Source organism: Schistocerca piceifrons, chromosome X (genome assembly GCF_021461385.2).
Source record: "Schistocerca piceifrons isolate TAMUIC-IGC-003096 chromosome X, iqSchPice1.1, whole genome shotgun sequence".
Lineage (NCBI taxonomy): Eukaryota > Metazoa > Arthropoda > Insecta > Orthoptera > Acrididae > Schistocerca > Schistocerca piceifrons.
This window is the reverse complement of record NC_060149.1, coordinates 500,635,454-500,660,740: the sequence shown is the minus strand read 5'-3', so window position 1 is coordinate 500,660,740 and position 25,287 is coordinate 500,635,454. Positions and strand designations below refer to the sequence as shown.

Genomic DNA, 25,287 nt, shown 5'->3' with positions numbered 1-25,287 from the left:
TGGTGTGTTTAACTACTTGTTGCCTACCTAACAAAGTATATGTTCAAAACCAGCTTCTATTCATGTCGTCTCTATCGTGTGTGTGTGTGTGTGTGTGTGTGTGTGTGTGTTGGGGGTGGGTTGGTGGTTTCAGTTGTAAGATACTGAATATGAATGTTCTAGCTGTTAACGAGTAGTTGCAAGCTTTGGTGACAGCTGTTTTAACTTTTCGTTTCAGTGTTCTATGGAAGGGTTCTGGATAAGTAAGGGTAAAGGTATCAGGTGGTATTATTATATCAATCCTATATGGGAGCGTTATTTTACTATTTTATCTATTAGTGTAAACAATGAATTGTTTGGCATGTGTAATTGTTCATTCCACAGGGTTTCCCGTTGTGCTTTGGTTTTCCGTGTGTGTGAATTTTCTTGCAGGGTTAAGAGGTGTTTTTTATTGTTGATTCTAATTATTTTCATGTCTTCTTCTCTAGTGGTTGGTTTGTGGTCAGGTTCTCTTAGGTGTTGTGCAAATGTGGAGTGATTTGTCCCATATTTCCAGGCTCACATGTGTTCTTTGTATCTGACATCAAATGTTCTACCTGTTTGTCCTATATATCTGCCTTTACAAGTTTTACACTGTAGTTGATATATACCTGCTTTCTGATATGTGCCTCTGCTTTTGTCAGTTTTGGGGTGTACTTTTGTATAGAATTGTCTGTTGTGTATGCTATGTTTATTCGCTGTCTTTTGAAAATGTTGGTGAATTTATGTGTGATATTGTGTTTGTGTGTCATTGTGTACCATCTTGTGTTTTTACTTTCATCTTTTTTCTCATTATTCTGTGTAGTTGTTATGGGACTGTGTTTTTTTGTTTGGTTCTGTTGTGTTGTTGTCTGTGGGTTGGTGCTTTTTGCTTGTATTTTACATTTTATTTTGTTATTTAGCTTTGTGACTATGTTACTATTGCAACCATTGTTTTGTGCTATCTGCATTATTACATACAGTTCTTTTTGGTAGTTTTCTTTGGTGAATGGAACTGCATTGAGTCTATGGAGTATATGTCGAAGCGCTGCTTGCTTTTGTGAGTGTGGGAGGTTTGAGGATTGGGGAATGATAATGTCCTTTGCTGTGGGTTTACAGTAAATTTGAAACATATGCTTATTGTTTTGTTTTTTTATTGTTATGACCAGAAAGTTAATCTGGTTGTTCTGTTCTCTTTCAACTATGAATTGTATACTTTTATGTATCTTGTTGATGTGAGTACATAGTTTTCAATTTTTGTTTGTGGTTCAACTATTAAGCAAAGGATGTCATCCATACACCTGAACCAATATAGTATGTTCTTGTTATTTCCATATGTCTATATTAGAAATTCAGAAAACTTCGTCTGAACGTCCATAAAACTGTACAACTCATAAAATTCAACGACAGTGTAAATGTAGCAATCTAGTACTTAAATATATCAATGTAAAGATTAAAAACAGTTCACCCAGTGCCCAAAAAGTAATGCATGCTTCTCAGACAATGTGGTTAAAATACTAAATCAAATCCGTATACTCTAAAAACAAGAGCTAAATTACGAGTTCTGTAAGACACATTTATAACTTGCACACACCATTAATAATATGACAATTTTCTCCCATCTGGTCAACGAGCTTGAAAAGCACACAAAAACTGCTGTACAAAGAATGGAAACAGATCATAAAAGGTAGATCAACCAACTCAAACTCCAGTCACAACACACTACCTTAACACACAGCCAAGAAAAACACACACACAAATTCTACCCAAGATTAGAGAATCTTATAGACACACAGTTAAACAGTAAAGAAAGACAGCTGTTGGAGAAAGGATTAAAATACAATGTAAATTCAGAAATATATGATTGTATAGAAAATCTTATTACATATGCAGAAAGTGTTTTGACAAGGGAAGATAGGAATGAAAACAACAGTGTCAACATTGGCAAACTAGAGAACTAGTAAAAAAAAGAATTCCATAATGTAATAACCAGTATAAAAACACAACACAAAAGCAAAAAAAAACATAGAATGTACAACACTCAGAAAACTTAAGAGAAAACTTCAAAATAAAAATGTTATCATTTCAAAAGCAGACAAGGGAACACAGTAATACTGTTAGACAAAGAACAATACATTGAAAAAACCACAAGAATTCATATCACAAATTAACATTACAAAATTAAAATCAGACTCAAAGACAGATTCCAGACAAAAGTAAAAAAAAAAAAAACACTCTGAAAAATATTGACATCATACTCGATAACATGGAGAAAAGAAAGTTGACAAAGATCAATCCCACTGCACCTGTCCTATGAAACCAACCAAAAATCCACAAACCTGTGAGACCAATAGTGGATTTCAGAAAATCCCCCACTTACAAGCTTGCAGGATACATGTTACAGTTACTGTCTGAAAATTTCAAAGTACAAGAAGACAGAACTATTAAAAACACAACATAGCTAATACAACAAATAAAAGATATAAAAATCCCAGACACAGCAACACTCCTCTCTTTTGATGTAGAAAGCATGTATTCCAACATACCAGTACCAGAAACAATAGAAATCATAGATAAGAGCCTGAAAACTAATAGTCATTTCGCTGCTGGGGGAAAAAGAACTATGCAGCTATGGGAGGATGGTTGGCTGGCCGTGGGGGACAAAAAGCTGTAGTCAGTGACACTGAGTATGAGACCATTGAGTTCCTCGTACCCATCACTCTGATGGGATGAAGTAATCATGACCCACAAATAGAGTATAGAGCACCCCTAGCACACATCATTATACTCCAGCGACAGAACCCATCACTCTGCTATGACTGTGACGTACAAATAACAGTATGCCACATTTTAATTAAATGCATTTTGCGTTGATGGAAAGGGCAGAAGCCAGTTTAGGTGAGAATCTGCCCCCTATCGTAGTTGTTGAGGAGACTAGGGTGATAAACCTGTTAGAATTTTGTGTTTATTTTGCACTCCAGCCAAAGCTTTCACTGGTGATCTTAGTGTGTTGCAGAATGGCGACTCATCCTTTTTATTCTAGCGACCAGACAGTCCGCGCTATCTGCTCTACTATTTTAATTTTTTCCACAAAATATCTCTATTAGCTTTTACCCACAAATTTGCTTCCATATCAGTAGTTTTGTTATGATGAGTGAGGGCGAGTAAGTAAGCTATTGTACGTGAACTAATCAGCTGCCTCCACGTGTCTGCCTCTTTGGGTAAACATAGTTCCTGGTGTGTGCCCCTTTCACTCCCTACTTCCCGACCTTAACTGTCACAAGCACAATCATAATCATGACAATGTGGCATGCGCAGCGTCGCTGATGAGCAGGGCGTGCGGACAGAAGCGTGCGCATCTATACATCGTGCTATTGAAGTAGCTACACACTATACAATGTTCGCATTACGCAACAAACTTAATGTTTTTTAAAATGGTTTATCTTCACTTCCCTACCTCGCGCGCCTAGGAATCGACTTTTTTACTTTCTGAAGTACTCTATGTTCTTCCTTATGGTTCAAGCAGTCTCCAACCAAATTTCATTTAATTTCGTTAAGCAGTTTAGCCGTGAAGACACAAGACAGAGCTACTATCACGTATATAATATACTGGTGTACAATGAGAAGGGAACTACTTTGAAGGAGACAACACTAAATGGTTCAAATGGCTCTGAGCACTATGGGACTTACCTTCTGAGGTCATCAGTCCCCTGGAACTTAGAACTAATTAAACCTAACTAACCTAAGGACATCACACATATCCATGCCCGAGGCAGGATTCGAACCTGCGACCGTATCGGTCGCGCAGCTCCAGGCTGTAGCGCCTAGAACCGCTCGCCACTCCGGCCTGCAATTTTGTGTGTGTGTGTGTGTGTGTGTGTGTGTGTGTGTGTGTGTGTGTGTGTGTGTGTGTAGTATGGGCATTAAATACCTTGCTGTTATGTAACCAAAAGACATTATCAGCATATGCATCATCACCACTTAATACATACTAGAAAACATTCTTAGTATCAAACAGATGGAAATACGAAAAGGACTGTCAACTGAGCAAATGATACTTACGTTGACAGATGATATACTAGAATCAGTGCCTTACAAAATATTACGATTAGTACTATTTAGTGGCTTTGCTGAGGCTGCTTATAGTGTGAATTATGGTATCCTGATGTGAAACGTTAAGTACTATTTAACAGTACACGCAGAAAGATCGTCGTTCTTATTTTATTTTCATGACAGAATGCATTGTGTTATCAGTTCCATTTTGATCACGTAGCAATAGTCACTTCGAAACAACGAAACATAGTCTACTGTAGTGTTCTGTTTGGGTCTTCTGTTGTTTCTGATACACACAAATGGACATCTGCTTTATTGCCAGATAGTAACAATCCTTCCTCTCGCCACTGAATGTATTAAATATTCTTACTGCATAGATTCTGTCGTAATGATAGACAGGAACAATAGCGCGGCCACAAAAACAAGGGCTTAGTTATCCACATTCAAGTAAACAACAAACGTAGAAACAGTGCAGTAAGAAACAGAACTCAGAGCGGGCTACTGCCCGTGCTGTCCTTACTGAGTTGACAGAAATCATAGAATAGCGACATGCACATATACAGATGGCGGCAGTATCGTGTTCTCAAGGTATAAAACAGCATTGCTTAGCCGGAGCTTTCATTTCTACTCAGATGATCCATGTGAAAAAGTTTCCGGCGTGATTATGGCCGTACGACGGAATTAACAGACCTTGAACGCGAAATAATAGCTGGAGCTAGACGCATGAGATATTTCATTTCTGAAATCGGTAGGGAATTCAATAGTCCGACTTCCACAGTGTCAAGAGTGCACCAAAAATGCTAAATTTGAGGCATTACTTCTCACCTCAGACAATGCGGTGGCCGACGGCCTTCACTTAACAACCGAGAGCAGCAGCGTTTGCGTCGAGTTGTCAGTCGAAGCAGACAAGCAGCGCTGCGTAAAATAACCGCCGAAATCAATATAGGATCTACGAAAAACGTAACCGTTAGCACTGTGCGGCGAAATTTGGCATTAATGATGGCAGCAGATGGCCGACGCGAGTGCCTTTGCCAACAGCACTGTTTTGACAGAATGTTGATTGTTTTCAAATATACATTGAATATGACTTCGAACTATATTATCAGTGAAGAGAATTTTTTTTCACTTCATGCACATACTCAGGGCCAAACATTGTTTTCACTATAGAAGAGCAAGTTGGCGTGATGACTTTTCCCACAACAACACGGGTAGCCTATTTTTCGCTTCTTGTGATTTATCAGAGGTCTTAAATTTCTTAGTAACCAAAGAACTGTACTGATTCTTCTGTCTCAGAATTTCTTTGAAATAGTCGAAACTTTTTCCATGTAAATGGTTGCGTTTTGTTGAAATATGGCCAGCAACAGCATTAGAAAGTTTTCTTCACATACCACACAATCTGGCATAGAACATAATTCGTCTCCACACCAGATGAACCCCAATTTTAAGTATTCTGCATTATATATCTCCACGTTTCTGTTCTTGCTACTGCATGATGGCGCAGAAGAAACACAGGTTTCAGATGCACTATTTGGTTGTTGTTCTTCATCTACTGAAGTTATAACACATTGCTTCACTGTTGCGCAGCGTCTGATGTTTCACATACAACCAAAGGTCTCTTTGTGACAAATTTATCCATTTCTGGTGAATTCTGTAAATTATGTAGCTCTGAACGAAGCAAAATAATGACACATGTCACAAAGAAAGAGATTGAAGGATAAATTTAGCGTCTCCCACTACGCTGCTCGAAGAGCTTGTTAAAACACGGACCGACAGAGGGTGCCAATGTACAACAGCAGAAGAGAAGCATCTAGTGCTACAAATTGAAATTATATGCCCAAAATTGTGAATTCAGCATACCGATCACTCGTTTAAGACGTGATCTACGGTTACACTGAATGAAGAATAGGATTTTTGTAATATTTTATCACAAGTTTTTCCTTTTTTCCCTTACATTCTGAATTTACTACTCTTAAGACACCCTTGGTGCATCTACTCGAGCTCTAACCATTATTATTATTATTATTATTATTATTATTATTATTATTATTATTATTACTGTTAGTCTGATAAATAATTTTGTCATTAAATACACCATGGGACAAGTTACCACCTCTAACATCAACGTATGCAATAGGCCAAAAGATATCAGAAAGTAAAGAAATAACTAAATATTCACAGTGTAAAAGAGGATAAAATAAAGTTCTCAATTATTTCTAGGCAGTGTGTTTTCCATTAAACGTGGTCTATCTGTAGCCCAAAAAATTAAGATCTATTTATTTTTCTATTGTTTTTGAATGAACTTTTCTCGTAGCCTACTTTGTCCTGTGAGAAATAATGAGTTATATGATAATCCATATTCTTTGAACCACATGTTAATATTTTTAAGTATTTCATTTTTGTGTTTTTAGTCTTGTAAAAATTCTGGTACTATTTTTTATTTCTATTCTTGTATCATTTGCACATATAGACAAAATTTACATCATGTTGAGACGTGGCAGTGATCTGTTAGCTCACTGACCACACTCATTCACCACTACTTAATTAAGTAGTTAAGTCATTAAAGTAAGAGAAGAAATGGTAGTGGAACATATTTTAAATGCGTGCTCCTTTTAATTTAAAATTGATTTGTGTAAACCGCATGAAACCCGACCTTTGGATCGGTGAATATTTAAATTATAAATGAGCGACGGCACCAGACTTAACTGGGGTACGGGCCAGCCGAGTACAACCATTGCAATGCGAAAATATAACTTAGACGGGCACTGACCTTTTCTAATTCAGGTTTTATGTTACATAACATTTGAATTAATGACAATATAAAATCATTTTGCTCATCGGGTTCGACATCTGACGAGAGCTGTTCCTCTACTGATTCTGTCATTACGTACCACTAGATACTGAATCGCTCAGCACGAGTACAAGTGGTTCCGTTTTAACTTGAGCCACTGAATCAGTATTTGGAGATTCTGAAACACCCTCATTTCCAAACTGTACAAACTCGAGCAGAGTACATAACAGAATTGAAAGCATCAGAACTGCTAACTTCTCTATTAATTCTTTCCATGACAGTTATACCCTCTATGTCACTCTGTGACACAGGACTTATGGCTCGCTATTATCTGCCATTCTGTTACGAAGTATTACAAGCATGCCCAACAATTGAAAGAGTATCTGAAAACGATGCCATTGCTGCTGGGGTAGGCTGCTGTCTTCAGAACTGCAGTTCGTCGCCACAAGCACGACGTGCGAAGACCGTAGGCTGCAGCAGTGCTCCCTGCCGACAGGTTTACAACAAATGGAGATCTTATCAGCGACTAGCCAAAGTGGACAGACTACAGCTACTCTCACTTACCTGACAAGAATGAAGCATAACTCCAGCTGCTGTTTTTTCAGCGTTGCTTCTAAAAACCTTTATGCTTCGATAATAATCTGTGATCTAATAACACTTCTTGATTACACAGCAACATTCAATATCATTTCCCAGCCGATGCACCAGTACATAATATTCTTTCCTCTGTTCGATGAAATTATTAAATATTATTCCTGTATTGAATCAGAACTGCACACCTTGGAGTATGTAGCCATGAAGAATTAGTACAGCAATTAAAACAGGTAGGAGGAAGATACAAGAAACCACACCTGCAACTTATATTAGAAGAAACTGCCTCCAACTGTGACCGAAGTAGTAACGAGAGTATGTGGTCGAGTAGTAACAGAGACCTATGTCTTTGGTTCCAGCAAACTGCATCTTAATTGAGCTTTTCGCCGTCATTTGTTATTCTTCCAAGGCTCCAGAATCCCTGTGACTTCCCACTGTGGCCGCAACAAAGTGGGCTGCATGTTACCAGAGTTCTCGGACTAAATCTGAATAGTTCTGCACAGTTTCGCGAAAACAACAGAAGTAATCTGGAAAATTTTAATGTTGGAAAAAAAAAATTTGCCCATTTGCGAGAGTAAAATTGTGATCTTAATTCTGAAGAGCTCCCCACGTGTTCTACAGAAAACCTCAATGATATTTTTTGTGCAGGTAATAGTTTGAGACAACTACAATAATGAGGGACCCATTTTCACTAAAGAAAACATACGAAATCACACTAGAGTTCAGACGACAGTTCCGATCGCAGTTCTGGATAGTACTCCAAGCGTTTTATCCAGAAACCTAATGTAAATTCTTGTGAAGATATTTATAATTGTAATAATGTGGTATTCAATTCGTAACATACAGTTTTTCGATCGGAAGCTGAGCGTCGCTGCCCTAATTGTGATCGGTGCACGTAGGTACACGTGGGCGCACATCGTGTCGACTGTCGTTATGTATCCGACTGCTGACAACCTCATCAGTCTAACGGTAGTTGTCTTTTTGGTCTACTTATTGCGTTGTATTTCAACAACTTTAATTTGACACACTTTGCTACAATTAACTACCGGATTTGAAGGTAGGTGTGTCTGTAATTTGCTTTCACGAACTTCTGTTACTTCAGTGTTCAATACATACTGGGATATTCCAACATTTAGCAATACATACGCAAATTATTATTCTTCTTTTTCTTTTTTTTCGCGGAGGAGTTCAGGTGCGTCACGGAATTCGAACACCTTTTGTACCTTCATACAATCATCGTCGGAGTTGGAAAACAGAGATAGGGGTAGGATCGTGTTCTCGTAGAGTTATTGTTGTTGTTGTTGTGGTCTTCAGTCCTGAGACTGGTTTGATACTACCCTATCCTGTGCAAGCTTCTTCATCTCCCAGTAGTTACTGCAACCCACATCCTTCTGAATCTGCTTAGTGTATTCATCTCTTGGTCTCCCTCTACGATTTTTACCCTCCACGCTGCCCTCCAATGCTAAATTTGTGATCCCTTGATGCCTCAGAACATGTCCTACTAACGGGTCCCTCCTTTTTGTCAAGTTGTGCCACATACTCCTCTTCTCCCCAATTCTATTCAATACTTCATCATTAGTTATGTGATCTACCCATCTAATCTTCAGCATTTTTCTGTAGCACCACATTTCGAAAGCTTCTATTCTCTTCTTGTCTAAGCTATTTATCGTCCACGTTTCACTTCCATACATGGCTACACTCCATACAAATACTTTCAGAAATGACTTCCTGACACTTAAATCTATACTCGATGTTAACAAATTTCTCTTCTTCAGAAACGCTTTCCTTGCCATTGCCAGTCTACATTTTATATCCTCTCTACTTTGACCATCATCTGTTATTTTGCTCTCCAAATAGCAAAACTCCTTTACTACTTTAAGTGTCTCATTTCCTAATCTAATTCCCTCAGCATCACCCGACTTAATTCGACTACATTCCATTATCGTTTTGCTTTTGTTGATGCTCATCTTATATCCTCCTTTCAAGACACTGTCCATTCCGTTCAACTGCTCTTCCAAGTCCTTTGCTGTCTTTGCTAGAATTACAATGTCATCGGCGAACCTCAAAGTTTTAATTTCTTCTCCATGGATTTTAATACCTACTCCGAATTTTTCTTTTGTTTCCTTTACTGCTTGCTCAATATACAAATTGAATAACATCGGGGAGAGGCTACAACCCTGTCTCACTCCCCTCCTAACCGCTGCTTCCCTTTCATGCCCCTCGGCCCTTATAACTGCCATCTGGTTTCTGTACAAATTGTAAATAGCCTTTCGCTCCTGTATTTTACCCCTGCCACCTTTAGAATTTGAAAGAGAGTATTCCAGTCAACATTGTCAAAAGCTTTCTCTAAGTCTACAAATGCTAGAAACGTAGGTTTGCCTTTCCTTAATCTATTTTCTAAGATAAGTCGTAAGGTCAATATTGCCTCACGTGTTCGCATATTTCTACGGAATCCAAACTGATCTTCCCCGAGGTCGGCTTCTACCAGTTTTTCCATTCGTCTGTAAAGAATTCGCGTTAGTATTTTGCAGCTGTGACTTATTAAACTGATAGTTCGGCAATTTTCACATCTGTCAACACCTGCTTTCTTTGGGATTGGGATTTTTATGTTCTTCTTGAAGTCTGAGGGTATTTCGCCTGTCTCATACATCTTGCTCACCAGATGGTAGAGTTTTGTCAGGACTGGCTCTCCCAAGGCTGTCAGTAGTTCTAATGGAATGTTGTCTACTCCCGGGGCCTTGTTTCGACTCAGGTCTTTCAGTGCTCTGTCAAACTCTTCACGCAGTATCGTATCTCCCATTTCATCTTCATCTACATGCTCTTCCATTTCCATAATATTGTCCTCAAGTACATCGCCCTTGTATAGACCCTCTACATACTTCTTCCACCTCTCTGCTTTCCCTTCTTTGCTTAGAACTGGGTTTCCATCAGAGCTCTTGATATTCATACAAGTGGTTCTCTTTTCTCCAAAGGTCTCTTTAATTTTCCTGTAGGCAGTATCTATCTTACCCCTAGTGAGATAAGCCTCTACACCCTTACATTTGTCCTCTAGCCATCCCTGCTTAGCCATTTTGCACTTCCTGTCAATTTCATTTTTGAGACGTCTGTATTCCTTTTTGCCTGCTTCATTTACTGCATTTTTATATTTTCTCCTTTCATCAATTAAGTTCAATATTTCTTCTATTACCCAAGGAGTTCTACTAGCCCTCGTCTTTTTACCTACTTGATACTCTGCTGCCTTCACTACTTCATCCCTCAGAGCTACCCATTCTTTTTCTACTGTACTTCTTTCCCCCATTCCTGTGAATTGTTCCCTTATGCTCTCCCTGAAACTCTGTACAACCTCTGGTTCTTTCAGTTTATCCAGGTCCCATCTCCTTAAATTCCCACCTTTTTGCAGTTTCTTCAGTTTTAATCTACAGTTCATAACCAATAGATTGTGGTCAGATTCCACATCTGCCCCTGGAAATGTCTTACAATTTAAGACCTGGTTCCTAAATCTCTGTCTTACCATTATATAATCTATCTGATACCTTCTAGTATCCCCAGGATTCTTCCATGTATACGACCTTCTTTCATGATTCTTGAACCAAGTGTTAACTATGATCAAGTTATGCTCTGCGTAAAACTCTACCAGGCGGCTTAATCTTTCATTTCTTAGCCACAATCCATATTCACCTACTATGTTTCCTTCTCTCCCTTTTCCTACTCTCGAATTCCAGTCACCCATGACTATTAAATTTTCGTCTCCCTTCACTACCTGAATAATTTCATTTATCTCATCATACATTTCATCAATTTCTTCATCATCTGCAGAACTAGTTGGCATATAAACTTGTACTACTGTAGTAGGCGTGGGCTTCGTGTCTATCTTGGCCACAATAATGCGTTCACTATGCTGTTTGTAGTAACTTACCCGCACTCCTATTTTTTTATTCGTTATTAAACCTACTCCTGCATTACCCCTATTTGATTTTGTGTTTATAACCCTGTATTCAAATGACTAAAAGTCTTGTTCCTCCTGCCACCGAACTTCACTAATTCTCACTCAAAAATGGTTCAAATGGCTCTGAGCACTATGGGACTCAACATCTTAGGTCATAAGTCCCCTAGAACTTAGAACAACTTAAACCTAACTAACCTAAGGACATCACACACACCCATGCCCGAGGCAGGATTCGAACCTGCGACCGTAGCAGTCCCGCGGTTCCGGACTGCAGCGCCAGAACCGCACGGCCACCGCGGCCGGCAATTCCCACTATATCTAACTTTAACCTATCGATTTCCATTTACAAATTTTCTAATCTACCTGCCCCGTTAAGGGATCTGACATTCCATGCTCCGATCCGTAGAACACCAGTTTTCTTTTTCCTGACGATGACGTCCTCCTGAGTAGTCCCCGCCCGGAGATCCGAATGGGGGACTATTTTACCTCCGGAATATTTTACCCAAGGGGACGCCATCATCATTTATCCATACAGTAAAGCTGCATGCCCTCGGGAAAAATTACGGCCGTAGTTTCCCCTTGCTTTCAGCCGTTCGCAGTACCAGCACAGCAAGGCCGTTTTGGTTAATGTTGCAAGGCCGGGTCAGTCAATCATCCAGACTGTTGCCCCTGTAACTACTGAAAAGGCTGCTGCCCCTCTTCAGGAACCACACGTTTGTCTGGCCTCTCAACAGATACCCCTCCGTTGTGGTTGCACCTACGGTACGGCCATCTGTATCGCTGAGGCACGCAAGCCTCCCCACCAACGGCAAGGTCCATGGTTCATGGGGAAGTCTCGTAGAGAAGGTACAAGAATAACTGACTCACGCAGTTACCTTGATTAATTTACCTCATTTCAGAAGTTATTGCAGAACAGGTGCGATGTTACCCAGATATCATTTTTATAACATTTTTGAAAGGTGACTATCAACAACCGTCAAGTAATGTATAATATGCATGTTTCACCATCAGCTGCTTTTTTATTTTAAACCCAAAGATCGATCGGTTTCAGTCATGGACAATTTCACGAATTTGGGTTAAAGTCCTGTTTTTTATACTGGTATTCATTACATGCTCTACGCATGAGACGTGGCCATTATTTAAGTAATGAAAGATGTGATATTGTGGCTTAAACAGTTTTAACCCCAATCCGTGAAGATAGTCTATGACTGAAACCGGTCGATATTTTGGTTTCAAATAAAAAAGAAGTTGATTGTCAAACATGCATTTTATATATCATTTTTAGAACTGGAATTGATGTTAATTTTAATGTCCTCGAAGGTATTGTCAGTATGGAGACATTACATGCTAAAACAAAAGGAACGGAAATGTTATCCCTACAAAAATTTAAAAGTAGATTATAATACGAGGAGCGACAATAAAGTAATGAGACTGACGTGAAAAAAAAGGTTGCTTACCGTTTTAGTCAAGTATAGTGTTGTCAGCCGGTCGGTGTGGCCGAGCGGTTCTAGGCGCTTCAGTCTGGAACTGCGCGACCGCTACGGTCGCAGGTTCGAATCCTGCCTCGGGCATGGATGTGTGTGATGTCCTTAGGTTAGTTAGGATTAAGTAGTTCTAAGTTCTAGGGGACTGATGACCTCAGATGTGAAGTCCCATAGTGCTCAGAGCCATTTGAACCATTTATTGTTGTCTTCTTCAAAGTAGTTCCCTTCTGATTGCAGACACTTTTTCCAGCGCTTCTGCCATTGATGGCAACATTTCGGGAACTCATGTTCTGTAATATCCTCGAAGACCCTCGCCACAGCTTTTTCGACATCCTGTTTTGTTTGAAATTGGTGTCCCTTGACCGCCGTTTTGACTCTTGGAAATAGAAAAAAGTCGCACGGAGCGATATCTGGTGAATAAGGTGGCTGCGGTAGTACTGAAATTTGTTTTGAGGTTAAAAATTGCTGTACTGACAGAGTAGTATGGGATGGCGCATTATCGTGATGCAGAATCCAATTATCAGCAATGTTGGCACGGACAGAACTCTTTTACGAAGTCTTTCTAAAATTTCTTGTTAGTAATATTGGTTAACTGTTTGTCCAGGAGGCACCCACTCTTTATGAACAATTACATTGGAATCAAAAAAGCACACAAGCATGCATGTCACTTTTGACTTTGACATGAGAGCTTTTTTTGTCTGGATGGTCCCTTTGAGCACCATTGCGAACTTTGGGGTTTTGTCTTTGGATCGTACTGAAAAAACGAACTTTCATCACCAGTGATAAAACGGCTCAACAGTTCTGGATTGATTTCCATTTGCACTAACAGATCGGCTGCCACATTTTTCGGTGTTTCTCACTGTTGTGGTGTATGATTTTTGGGGACCATTTTTGCACAAATCTTTCTCATACCAAGATCTTCAGTTATTATTAGACGAACCGTTTCTCAGTTGATGTTGAGTTCTTCTGCAATCATTTTCACGGATAATCTTCGATCAGATCGTATGAGTTCACGCACCCTGGCCAAGTTGACATCCGTCCGTGAGGTTGATGGTCGTCCACTGCGGTCTTCAACATTCGTTCTGCCTTCACCAAACATTTTATGCCAACGAAAACTTCCTCTCTAAAAGCCTTCTGAAGCTTGCCGTAAGTTGTCATCGCGTTTTCACCCAATTTAACGCAAAAAGAAATGGCATACTGTTGCGCAATATTATGCGGTTCCATTTCCATGATGAGAGGCACAAACACATGTTAACTTATTACAGCACAACTCATGACTGAGCAGTTGCATCGATGTACCACTTGGACTAGAAGCAACTTATAGACCAAGGTCAAAGATACTGTGTCTACGCAAGCCTGTAGGGTTGCCGCATCTTGCAAAGAAAATAAGTCTCATTACTTTATTGTTGCACCTCGTAATGTCGTCAGCGTGTCTACTGACGGAGAGCCGTCAATGCTGGGTAGAATCAACGGCACTGCAACATTGCTCGAAAACTTTTTAAATTGTGCTGTACTAAAATATTACTGCATTAGACAACAAGAATCACTGTGTGGAAAAACCTCAATATTTTACATAAGCAGCCAATGGTTTTGAGATGTGTGGATAAACATAGAAGTACGGTATTAACGACACGAGAATTCCGAGCCTTCTGTGAATTGTTGGATTTCGAATATGGTGAACTTGTCCTACATTATGTAGCCTACTATTTCTGTAGGAAAGCTTCTGAATACACGTAGGAACTAGAAAAATTCTGTTCCTGATTTTTTAGAACAGGAAAATAGGCCGTGCGGTTAAAGGCGCTGCAGTCTGGAACCGCAAGACCGCTACGGTCGCAGGTTCGAATCCTGCCTCGGGCATGGATGTTTGTGATGTCCTTAGGTTAGTTAGGTTTAACTAGTTCTAAGTTCTAGGGGACTAATGACCTCAGCAGTTGAGTCCCATAGTGCTCAGAGCCATTTGAACCATTTTTGAACAGGAAAATACACCACCAAAATTGAACCTTATGACATGACAATTAGCAGTTTGATTTGGCATTTTAGCTGAAGTTAGATGCCATCCAGGGCCTAAATTAAAAACTAGAAGGCAAAAGCATAATTTCATTGAAAATTATATTAAAACTAATCATCTTTCAGTTATAAAATGCGAATTATAGTAAATTTCCATACGTGAAAGAACAATGTGCTGCAGATAACAACGATGTGACCAAATAGACTAGAAAACGTATATATTGCAAGGGTCATTTGAACGTGGTTATCATAAGTTTCAAACCAATTTTCAGTTAGTGAACAAAATATAATGCAGATTCCCAGTGACACAGAAATAGAGCTGATTCGTTTAAAAACAATCCCATTGTTAAAAATGAAAACTGATAAGCTTTCTTCATATCAAAATAATCGTACCATGATTACTTTCTGGCATTCATTACCCAGTGAACATTTCCTAGAGCTAAGAACATTTGCACATAGTCATATACCTATGTCTATTTGAAACGACATACAGATAAATACTGTAGCTTTTCAAACGTCACATTTATTAAGGGTGAAACAACGTCACGGATAAAAGAATCAAATATAATGGTATGTAAGGTACCCTGCTGTAACAGATGTTGTTTATTAAAAATATTAATTAAGTCTACAAACAATCGTATACTGGGATTCTTTCTAGTGTGCGGAGAGAACAGACAACTCAAGTTCCAAGTTCTCAGAGCTAGCGCTCTCTCTCTCTCTCTCTCTCTCTCTCTCTCTCTCTCTCTCTCTCTCTCTCTCACACACACACACACACACACACACACACACACACACTCTCACTCACTCTCACTCCGCATCCAGAAATCTGGCTCAGAGTTTTATTCATCAAACGACACTCTCTCACTGAAGGCCTGGCCAGACAGAATCCGGCCTACCGCTGAGACGGACGGCGCAGCGGGAGGCCGGGCCAGTCAGCGGCCGGGTACGCCACACAGGCAACGGCCGGCCGCAGCGACTCTTGATGCGTCAGCTGTTAACACTGTGGAACGGGCCGAACCCCATTATTAAGCTTGCATGCGTAGCGCGATTGTCTTGGCGTTAGACGAATTGGAAACTTCACGCGGGACACGCTACCTTGGTGCGTGCAGAAATGAGTAGCTCCCACTTGTTGTTGTTGTGGTCTTCAGTCCTGAGACTGGTTTGATGCAGCTCTCCATGCTACTCTATCCTGTGCAAGCTTTTTCATCTCCCAGTACCTACTGCAACCTACATCCTTCTGAATCTGCTTAGTGTATTCATCTCTTGGTCTCCCTCTACGATTTTTACCCTCCACGCTGCCCTCCAATACTAAATTGGTGATCCCTTGATGCCTCAGAACATGTCCTACCAACCGATCCCTTCTTCTGGTCAAGTTGTGCCACAAGCTTCTCTTCTCCCCAATCCTATTCAATACTTCCTCATTAGTTATGTGATCTACCCATCTAATCTTCAGCATTCTTCTGTAGCACCACATTTCGACAGCTTCTATTCCCTTCTTGTCCAAACTATTTATCGTCCATGTTTCACTTCCATACATGGCTACACTCCATACGAATACTTTCAGAAATGACTTTCTGACACTTAAATCAATACTGGATGTTGACAAATTTCTCTTCTTTAGAAACGCTTTCCTTGCCATTGCCAGCCTACATTTTATATCCTCTCTACTTCGACCATCATCAGTTATTTTGCTCACCAAATAGCGAAACTCATTTACTACTTTAAGTGCCTCATTTCCTAATCTAATTCCCTCAGCATCACCCGACTTAATTAGACTACATTCCATTATCCTTGTTTTGCTTTTGTTGATGTTCATCTTATATCCTCCTTTCAAGACACTGTCCATTCCATTCAACTGCTCTTCCAAATCCTTTGCTGTCTCTGACAGAATTACAATGTCATCGGCGAACCTCAAAGTTTTTATTTCTTCTCCATGAATTTTAATACCTACTCCTAATTTTTCTTTTGTTTCCTTTACTGCTTGCTCAATATACAGATTGAACAACATCGGGGAGAGGCTACAACCCTGTCTTACTCCCTTCCCAACCACTGCTTCCCTTTCATGTCCCTCAACTCTTATAACTGCCATTTGGTTTCTGTACAAATTGTAAATAGCCTTTCGCTCCCTGTATTTTACCCCTGCCACCTTTAGAATTTGAAAGAGAGTATTCCAGTCAACATTGTCAAAAGCTTTCTCTAAGTCTACAAATGCTAGAAACGTAGGTTTGCCTTTCCTTAATCTTTCTTCTAAGATAAGTCGTAAGGTCAGTATTGCCTCACGTGTTCCAGTGTTTCTACGGAGTCCAAACTGATCTTCCCCGAGGTTGGCTTCTACTAGTTTTTCCATTCGTCTGTAAAGAATTCGTGTTAGTATTTTGCAGCTGTGACTTATTAAGCTGATAGTTCGGTAATTTTCACATCTGTCTACACCTGCTTTCTTTGGGATTGGAATTATTATATTCTTCTTGAAGTCTGAGGGTATTTCGCCTGTTTCATACATCTTGCTCACCAGATGGTAGAGTTTTGTCAGGACTGGCTCTTCCACGGCCGTCAGTAGTTCCAATGGAATGTTGTCTACTCCGGGGGCCTTGTTTCGACTCAGGTCTTTCAGTGCTCTGTCAAACTCTTCACGCAGTATCATATCTCCCATTTCATCTTCATCTACATCCTCTTCCATTTCCATAATATTGTCCTCAAGTACATCGCCCTTGTATAGACCCTCTATATACTCCTTCCACCTTTCTGCTTTCCCTTCTTTGCTTAGAACTGGGTTTCCATCTGAGCTCTTGATATTCATACAAGTCGTTCTCTTATCTCCAAAGGTCTCTTTAATTTTCCTGTAGGCGGTATCTATCTTACCCCTAGTGAGATAGGCCTCTACATCCTTACATTTGTCCTCTAGCCATCCCTGCTTAGCCATTTTGCACTTCCTGTCGATCTCATTTTTGAGACGTTTGTATTCCTTTTTGCCTGTTTCACTTACTGCATTTTTATATTTTCTCCTTTCATCAATTAAATTCAGTATTTCTTCTGTTACCCAAGGATTTCTACTAGCTCCCACTAGCGATACGAAATGGCACCAAGAAAAGGAGATGTTGGGTGCACGACATTAATAGCAAGAGAGAAAGCTTAGGAGAATACCATCATCTGTGTATTGATCTAGACTCTCATGAAGATAGGTTCTTCAAATATTTTCGTATGTCGCGAGAATGTTTCGAGGAAATGCATCCCCTGATAAAAAGGTAGCACAGAGAAGTGCACAACGAACTGGAGAAAGCCAATTGAGACAAGGCACAGACTAGCCATTTGTTTGAGGTAAGTTTTACCATTTGTGGCCTCTTTGTGCTTCAAACAGAAGTCATATAATTTATTCTATTTCAGTTTTGCTGTATCATATGAAAGATTCGGCGGAAGAAAGTGCTATCCCACAACGTAGTTACGAGCGGAGTGATAAATCTATCTGCGGTGTTTACGAATACAGGAAACGATACTAACGTCTAGTTCCGTATGTCCCGCTAGAGAGAACTTTCTACTTAATAGATTGTTTTGTTTCCTTGTATTCATAACATTGTCACTGAATTTAAAGAAACATATCTTTGGTCGTTAACTTACCTATTCGTTATATCGGCATAATTTCTTTTAATCTTTTCCAGATACTTGACTGCAGGCGACAGTCACCGGACCATAGCTTTTTCTTTTCGGTTAGGACGTTCAACAGTCTCAGAAATTGTGAAACAAGTGTGCCAGGCAATATGGACTGTTCTACAACCCTAGTATCTACCTACTGCTACAACTGAGATGCGAAGAAATCTGAAGAAGGATTTCTAGAACTTTGGGGGTTTCCGAACTGCCTTCGAAGCATAGACGGAAAGCATATCGGGTTACAATGCCCGAAGGGTAGTGGATCCCAGTTCTTCTGTTACAAAGAATTCTTTTCGCTGGTTCTCCTGGTGATCGTTGATCCACACTACGAGTTTACAGTAATTGATATTGGAAATCATGGACGCCACAGTGACAACACTATTTCTGAGAATTCAGCTTTTTGTCAAGAGTATATCGAGGGAAAAGTATTCTACCTCCAAATCAGGATCGCGTGTATCATACAAAAAGTTGTATTGTCTCACCTCCTCTATAAGTCTTTCTGTGTCCATGATGCATGCACTACGAGCTGCAAGACAAAAACCGCCTCACGCCGCTGCTTCCAGTGTGACCACAGAGCAGTTGAGTGCGCCAACAGAGGCAAGCAGCCGCTCCGGCTTGTGGCGAATCTGTAATCTGTGACAACCCGGCGGCGGCCGGTGCGGCAGGCCGCGTGCCGGTGCGTCAGAGCCGCACTCTGTGTGTCCGCCGCCATACAATAACGAGCTATTCAACAGTGCGGCCTGCCGGCTGCGGTTCAAGGCCACAGGCCGGACGGCCAGGCCGCATTCTGTCTGGCCAGGCCTTAAGCTAGGTCTACGAAAGCACACACCCTCTCATCGAGGAGATGATTTCCGACTATTGAACACTTGTTTTCCAATAAGCTTGTGCCTTTGAAGTGACGTAAGTTAATCGATGTAACTGCGTGAGTCAGTTAACCTCCTCTAAGCGTATCAGAGCCTACCCCTATCCCCGTTTCCCAACCGCGACAGTGAACGTAATATCCAGAACTGTGATTAGAACTGTCATCAGAATTCTAGGGCGATTTCGTATATTTTCTGTAGTGAAAATGGGTGCCCCATTACTGCAGTTACCTTGTAAACTAATACCTAGACAAAAATATCATTAAGGTTTTCTGTAGAACACTTTGGGAGCTCTTCCGAATTGTGGTCACAATTTTACTCTCGAAAATCAGCAAATAAGTGTTTTCAACATTAAAATTTTCCCGATTACTAGTGTTTTTTGGTGAAGTTATGCAGAACTATTCAAATTTAGTACAGAGAACTCTAGAACTACAGCATATGTACCGAGAACTCTGAAAAAATGTATGTTTCTTGAAAGTCGGGTGCTAACTTCACAGCTAGTCAGGTATTCCGAAATGTGATATTAATTTTTTTCCGGGAAATTCCACAGAACTATTCAAAAATTGTAGAAAGAACTCTAGAACTATGGCATATCCATAAAGAACTGTGAGAAAAATTATTTTTCTCGAACATCGGTTGCCAGCTTCACATGAGTGTGGAAATGGGTCCCTCGTTATTGCAGTTATCTCATAAACTATTAGCCCTACAAAAAATGTCATTAGGGTTCTCTGTAGAACTCTTCTGGAGCTATTCATAATTTTGATTATCAATTTTTGGTACAAGATTAAAATTTTACGAAGTATTATTATTTTCTTCGCTAAATTCGGTAGAACTATTCAAATTTTGTACAAAGAATTGTAGAACTATGGAATACTTACCAGGCACTCTGAATCTCGAAAGTCGCGACGGAATGCTTTGGTTTGTTTCCCCTGACAAACGAAATGATTTTCAATCCGAATTTTACCTGTCCATCGATAGGGAAGTTTCAAATTAATCTAGTGTGATATTTGTTTTATCGATGTGCGTTAAAAGAGACAGTAAAACACGAAGAATAACCAGTACTCTAGCTGGGACTCGTGTGGCGCTCTAGCCCGTGTTTGCTGTTTCCGCCATGCAGCAGCGCAGCTCAGTCATATCTGGTTTACTGGTTATTCTTCCTGTTTTAATGTCCCTGTTAATAGATTTCAACAAAGCGAATGTGGCACTAGACTAATTAGAGACCGGAACCCATCTATCGAATGGACACTTAAAATTTCACTTTGAAAATCATTTTGTTTGTAATGGGAAACGATCAGACACTTTCTGTCAACATTGGGTATCGCGTGAAAGATTTAATGAGCAGATTTATTTTGCCAGCCTCCAGCTACACATTAAAAAAACCGAAATTTCAAATATCTGCCGAAATACCAGAGAAAATGAGCCTGACTGCTCTACGGAGGGGAAACCTGTATTTCCATCTGCTCAAGCAGATTCATGAGACTGCCTTTTTCAGCAGTGTTTAGTACGCCGTGCTACTAAGAGTTGCCTGCATTGCAAATATGAATGATGTGTTTATTCAGAAGTGTGGCACGAGCTATTAATAGCCACATCAGCGACTCTTGGTTTTCTGCTAATTCCAAAGTAATGTTTATAGTTCTTGCAGGAGATTTTTAAATCCATGAAGTTAATGCTGTCGTTGTTCTCATGCCCTATAGTGAACTTAATGTTTTTTGTGTGCTGCTCATGTTGTGTCGGCGTGGGTCTGACGTGGTACTGTGGATTCTGCCTGATTTGGCGCTGCGATGTTGGTTGCACATGCATATTCGTGAACACAACACTCGCATTCATATAAATCGTTTATACGTCTTCCACAACACTGGTTGCAACCGACAGCTGACCGTCATTCACAATCACGCTCGAGTTCGCGCTCTCATTTTCACTGCTGCTGTGTTAAGCTGAACGGATAATTTTTTTAGGGGAATTTGGCAAATGTCGTATCCTAACATATGGAATTTGTACTTTCTGTGTTAAAAAATAATGTTAACGACATCATTTACCATCGTCCACCATACGCGATTTCTTCGATGTTCGTGTTTCCCTTATAAATTCCCTAATTCCGTTATAGACAGTACAATTAAAAGCTAGGGGCTAGACCGTTTCCGTACGAGAACATGGACAGATATAATTATGTTTCTTGTTGCACCTGTGCAGGTAAACAGTAATATATGGGCCGTAACAATGATGTGTGATGTGCAACGATACGGTTGCGGTTTGCGTGGTCCAGGGCTAGGCGTCCGCGAATTTTAAGGAAAAGCTGGCGCACATTTTGGCCACTTCCTCTGTTCTCTCAGTTGTTATGTCATACATCACCTTCCAGTTCAGGAGATGGGCTTTGTTTGTTATTCTTTGTTTCGTTATTTGATGAAATTTCGTCAAGTACCCCTCACAGAGCCAATCGGAGGCCGCACGACATTTTTCAGCTGTGTCTGCTGGGTACAGGCCGAGGATCACCATCAAATCATCGGTTAGTGTGGTGCCAAATGGCTCTGAGCACTATGGGACTCAACTGCTGAGGTCATTAGTCCCCTAGAACTAGTTAAACCTAACTAACCTAAGAACATCACAAACATCCATGCCCGAGGCAGGATTCGAACCTGCGACCGTAGCGGTCTTGCGGTTCCAGACTGCAGCGCCTTTAACCGCACGGCCACTTCGGCCGGCCGGTGTGGTGCCAGGTATTTGTTCCGAAGCGTATGATGGCTGTGAAAACGGTACCTTGCGAGTGAATGGTCCAATCAGACATGTCTAAACCTGCCCTGAAACATTTTACATAGGGAAGAAACGCACTGCAAGTAGTTTTTATGTTGAAAATTGACAAATTCGTAGCTCGCCAGGCGGCTAGAGAAGCGTGCACACATGCCGTAGCTGTAGCAGACAGTGCATGCGCAACACACTGCCAACAGATCCTTCGTTGCCAGTACGTCGATATATAGGTAACATGGCACAATGCGATCGTAATTTGTAAATGGAATTTCACGTTCTGTTGATAGTTGTTCACAGTTACTATTTGCACGAATTTACAGCTCATTTAATATCCATAATAATTAGCAGTTGTCTTTGCGGTATGAGTAAGTGTTAAAAATGGAGAAAAAACTGTATTAATTTTCTTTGTGATTTCTTCGTATATGCTTGCTAACAGCATCTGTCTTTTCGCTAGTTACAGTGGTTCACAGTAATATGGAACCCAATTAATGTTTGCAGCCTTACAAAGATGAAACATAAAGAACGTGGTATACAATCTAAATCACTTACTTCTCCTGAAGACCTACATCCGTGTTACTCATTAGTTAATTTCTTGGACATTCATTTGAATGATGTCGACATATTCGTTAGAAATTGGGGAAACTTTAGAAGTAACGGGAAATAATTCTGACGATTGCGTGAATTATGGTTCGACCGATGATGTGCTAATTAAAGTCCAGAACAAAAATGGAGTATCCAAATCCAAAGAAACAAGTAGAATAATAATTTTCAGTAACGAAGAGAAGGCCTTTGCCTTTCATGGGAAAGTGTTCTAGCAACTGAGCTACCCAACCACAACTCACAACCTGCCCTTTCCTCCATGATTGCTAGTCATGCAAGTTTTGCAGGAGAATTTCTGTGAAGTCTGTGGAAGGTAGGAGATAAGGTACTGGCAGAAGTGAAGCTCTGAGGATGGTCCGTGAGTTGTGCTTGGGTAGCTCAGTCAGGCAATAACTTGCCTGTGAAAGGCAAAGGTCCAGAGTTCAAGTCTTGGTCCTGCACTCAACTGTAATCTGTCAGGAAGTTTCAAGAGTTGAGTTGTACGTGCATAGGTATCCTGCCAGACATTGTCCAACAAAGATGATAACTCAAAAAATGTACAAAAAATTGTTATTGTAAGGGCACTGGATTACTCTGCAGAGGATAAGAAAGAACAGAAACCATGCCTCCATAAAATTGATTTGCCTCAGTGGGCAATGAATCCATCACCTTCAGTGTGGATGCACAATTATGTTTGACCTCTTCCAGGAATCTCAAAGCAACACACTTGAAGGACACGGACGTGGATTGTGGATTGTGGATTGGTGGGAATGTGGGTCAGCTTAGAGGCTTGCCGACTTAGTCTATGCAGTTGTGATAAACACTGTTTGGAGGACACAGTGGTTAATGCAAATTCCTAGTAAGCAGAATATTCCAAGTTTGAATCTCAGTCCGGCGCACCACTGATGCTGCATAAAGTCCTGATGCAGCTGACATAAATAGTTCCTTGCCTTTCCTTCCCCCTTCCCCCCTTCCCTCCTTTCCCTTTTACTTTTCCCCTCACCCCCCCCCCCCTTTCACCTTCAGTATGCATAGTATGTATCACAGTTGCGGATACTGTGTGGTATCTGTTCTTTCAGACATGTCCGAAAGAACAGACACCACACATTCATATGTATCTTCACATTTTGCATGCAGAGAGTTTTGATCCATATCATGTGTCACTTTACCAGCTGATGAACCAGTGGGATTGCAAAGGATGCATGGAATTTTGTTATTTGGTTCTGATGTGACATCAAGACAGTAGATTCTATCTTCATAGAATTGTCTTTATTGATGAAGCTAACTTTACAAATTATGGAAAGCTGAATGTGTTATGGGGGGGTTATTGAGCATCCAGATTGACTGTAGCAGGTTAAACAACAGAGGCAGTGGAGTATGAAGTTAAGTGCAGGTTCATTGGAAAATGTGTGATGGTTACTTACTTCACAGAGGTGGTCATAACAGTTAAAGATAAGCACAACTTTTTACTGAAGTGCTACTACCTCTCCTTGAGGAAGAGCCACTTCAAATATGTAGATGCATGTGGTACCAGTACAATAGATGCCTGGCTCAGTACTAGCTTGTAATTAGGCAACTTCTCACCCAGATCTTTCCTGTTTGCTGGATCATATGTGAAGACATCATCAGCTGACCCACACATTCACCTGTTTTGACACCACTAGACTTTTTCTCTGGTGTAAACTAAAAGATAAATTCTATGCAAAAGTTCCAACAACCCATTAAGATTTCAAAAATCACACTGTTGCAACATGTGAAAAGATATCAAAGTAATCTCTTCAGTCTGTCCACATTTTCTTGCATCAGCGACTTACAACATGTATTGCAGTAGACTGAGCTTTTGGAGCACTTGAAGACACCAATGGAATTTTAAGGAAGTGTATATTCCTTTTTGTTGTATATGTAATTTGGCAATGTTAGTGCACATCTCAACATTAAAGTCTAGACAAAAAGTTGTTATTTGACCTTCTTTATACCTCTATGCCCTGTTTTATAAGTTCATTCAAATTTTGATGAACATCTTTCTTTCAAAGGTCTGGCACAAACAAGAGCAAAACTGTTATGATAGGTAACTGGTGAATCATCCTTTGACTTCCAGTTGATTTGTCAGTCCAGTGATGTGTCAGTTTTAGAACTAAGATAATAACAGTAGAAATTACTATAGCTCCATTTGAACTGTCAGCAGTTACACCAAAAATTTTATGAGAATATCTGATTTCATTTCTGTATCCAACTATTGTAATTGGGTCTTTTCTGCTTTATCTACAAACATTAAATTTCTTTTACAGCTCTCGCTCTCACAGGAACCACACAAGAAATATATTAATAATTCATTTTCTCGTGTTTACAGGTTTTGCTTGCTGAACTGAAAGGGACTGATAGGTATTATGCCGTAAAGTGTCTGAAGAAAGATGTGGTGCTAGAGGATAATGACGTGGAGTGTACACTTATAGAACGTAAGGTTTTAGCCCTTGGGACTAAACATCCATACCTATGTCATCTGTTTTGCACATTTCAAACAGAAGTAAGTATCCAAATCTCATATTTCTTCAGGTAGTTCTTTTCACCATGTAGCCTGAAATGTCAGATTTTAATGAT

At 40.2% G+C, this 25,287-nt stretch overlaps 1 protein-coding gene across 1 annotated transcript in view; it reads left to right on the top strand.

Moving 5' to 3' along the window:
- LOC124721155 (titin-like) overlaps positions 1 to 25,287 on the top strand; it is a 180,515-nt gene that overhangs the window by 107,684 nt on the left and 47,544 nt on the right. The window contains exon 3 of the mRNA XM_047245975.1: positions 25,040 to 25,213. Within this exon, the coding sequence (XP_047101931.1) occupies positions 25,040 to 25,213 (174 nt within the window). The remainder of the gene's footprint in view (positions 1 to 25,039; positions 25,214 to 25,287) is intronic.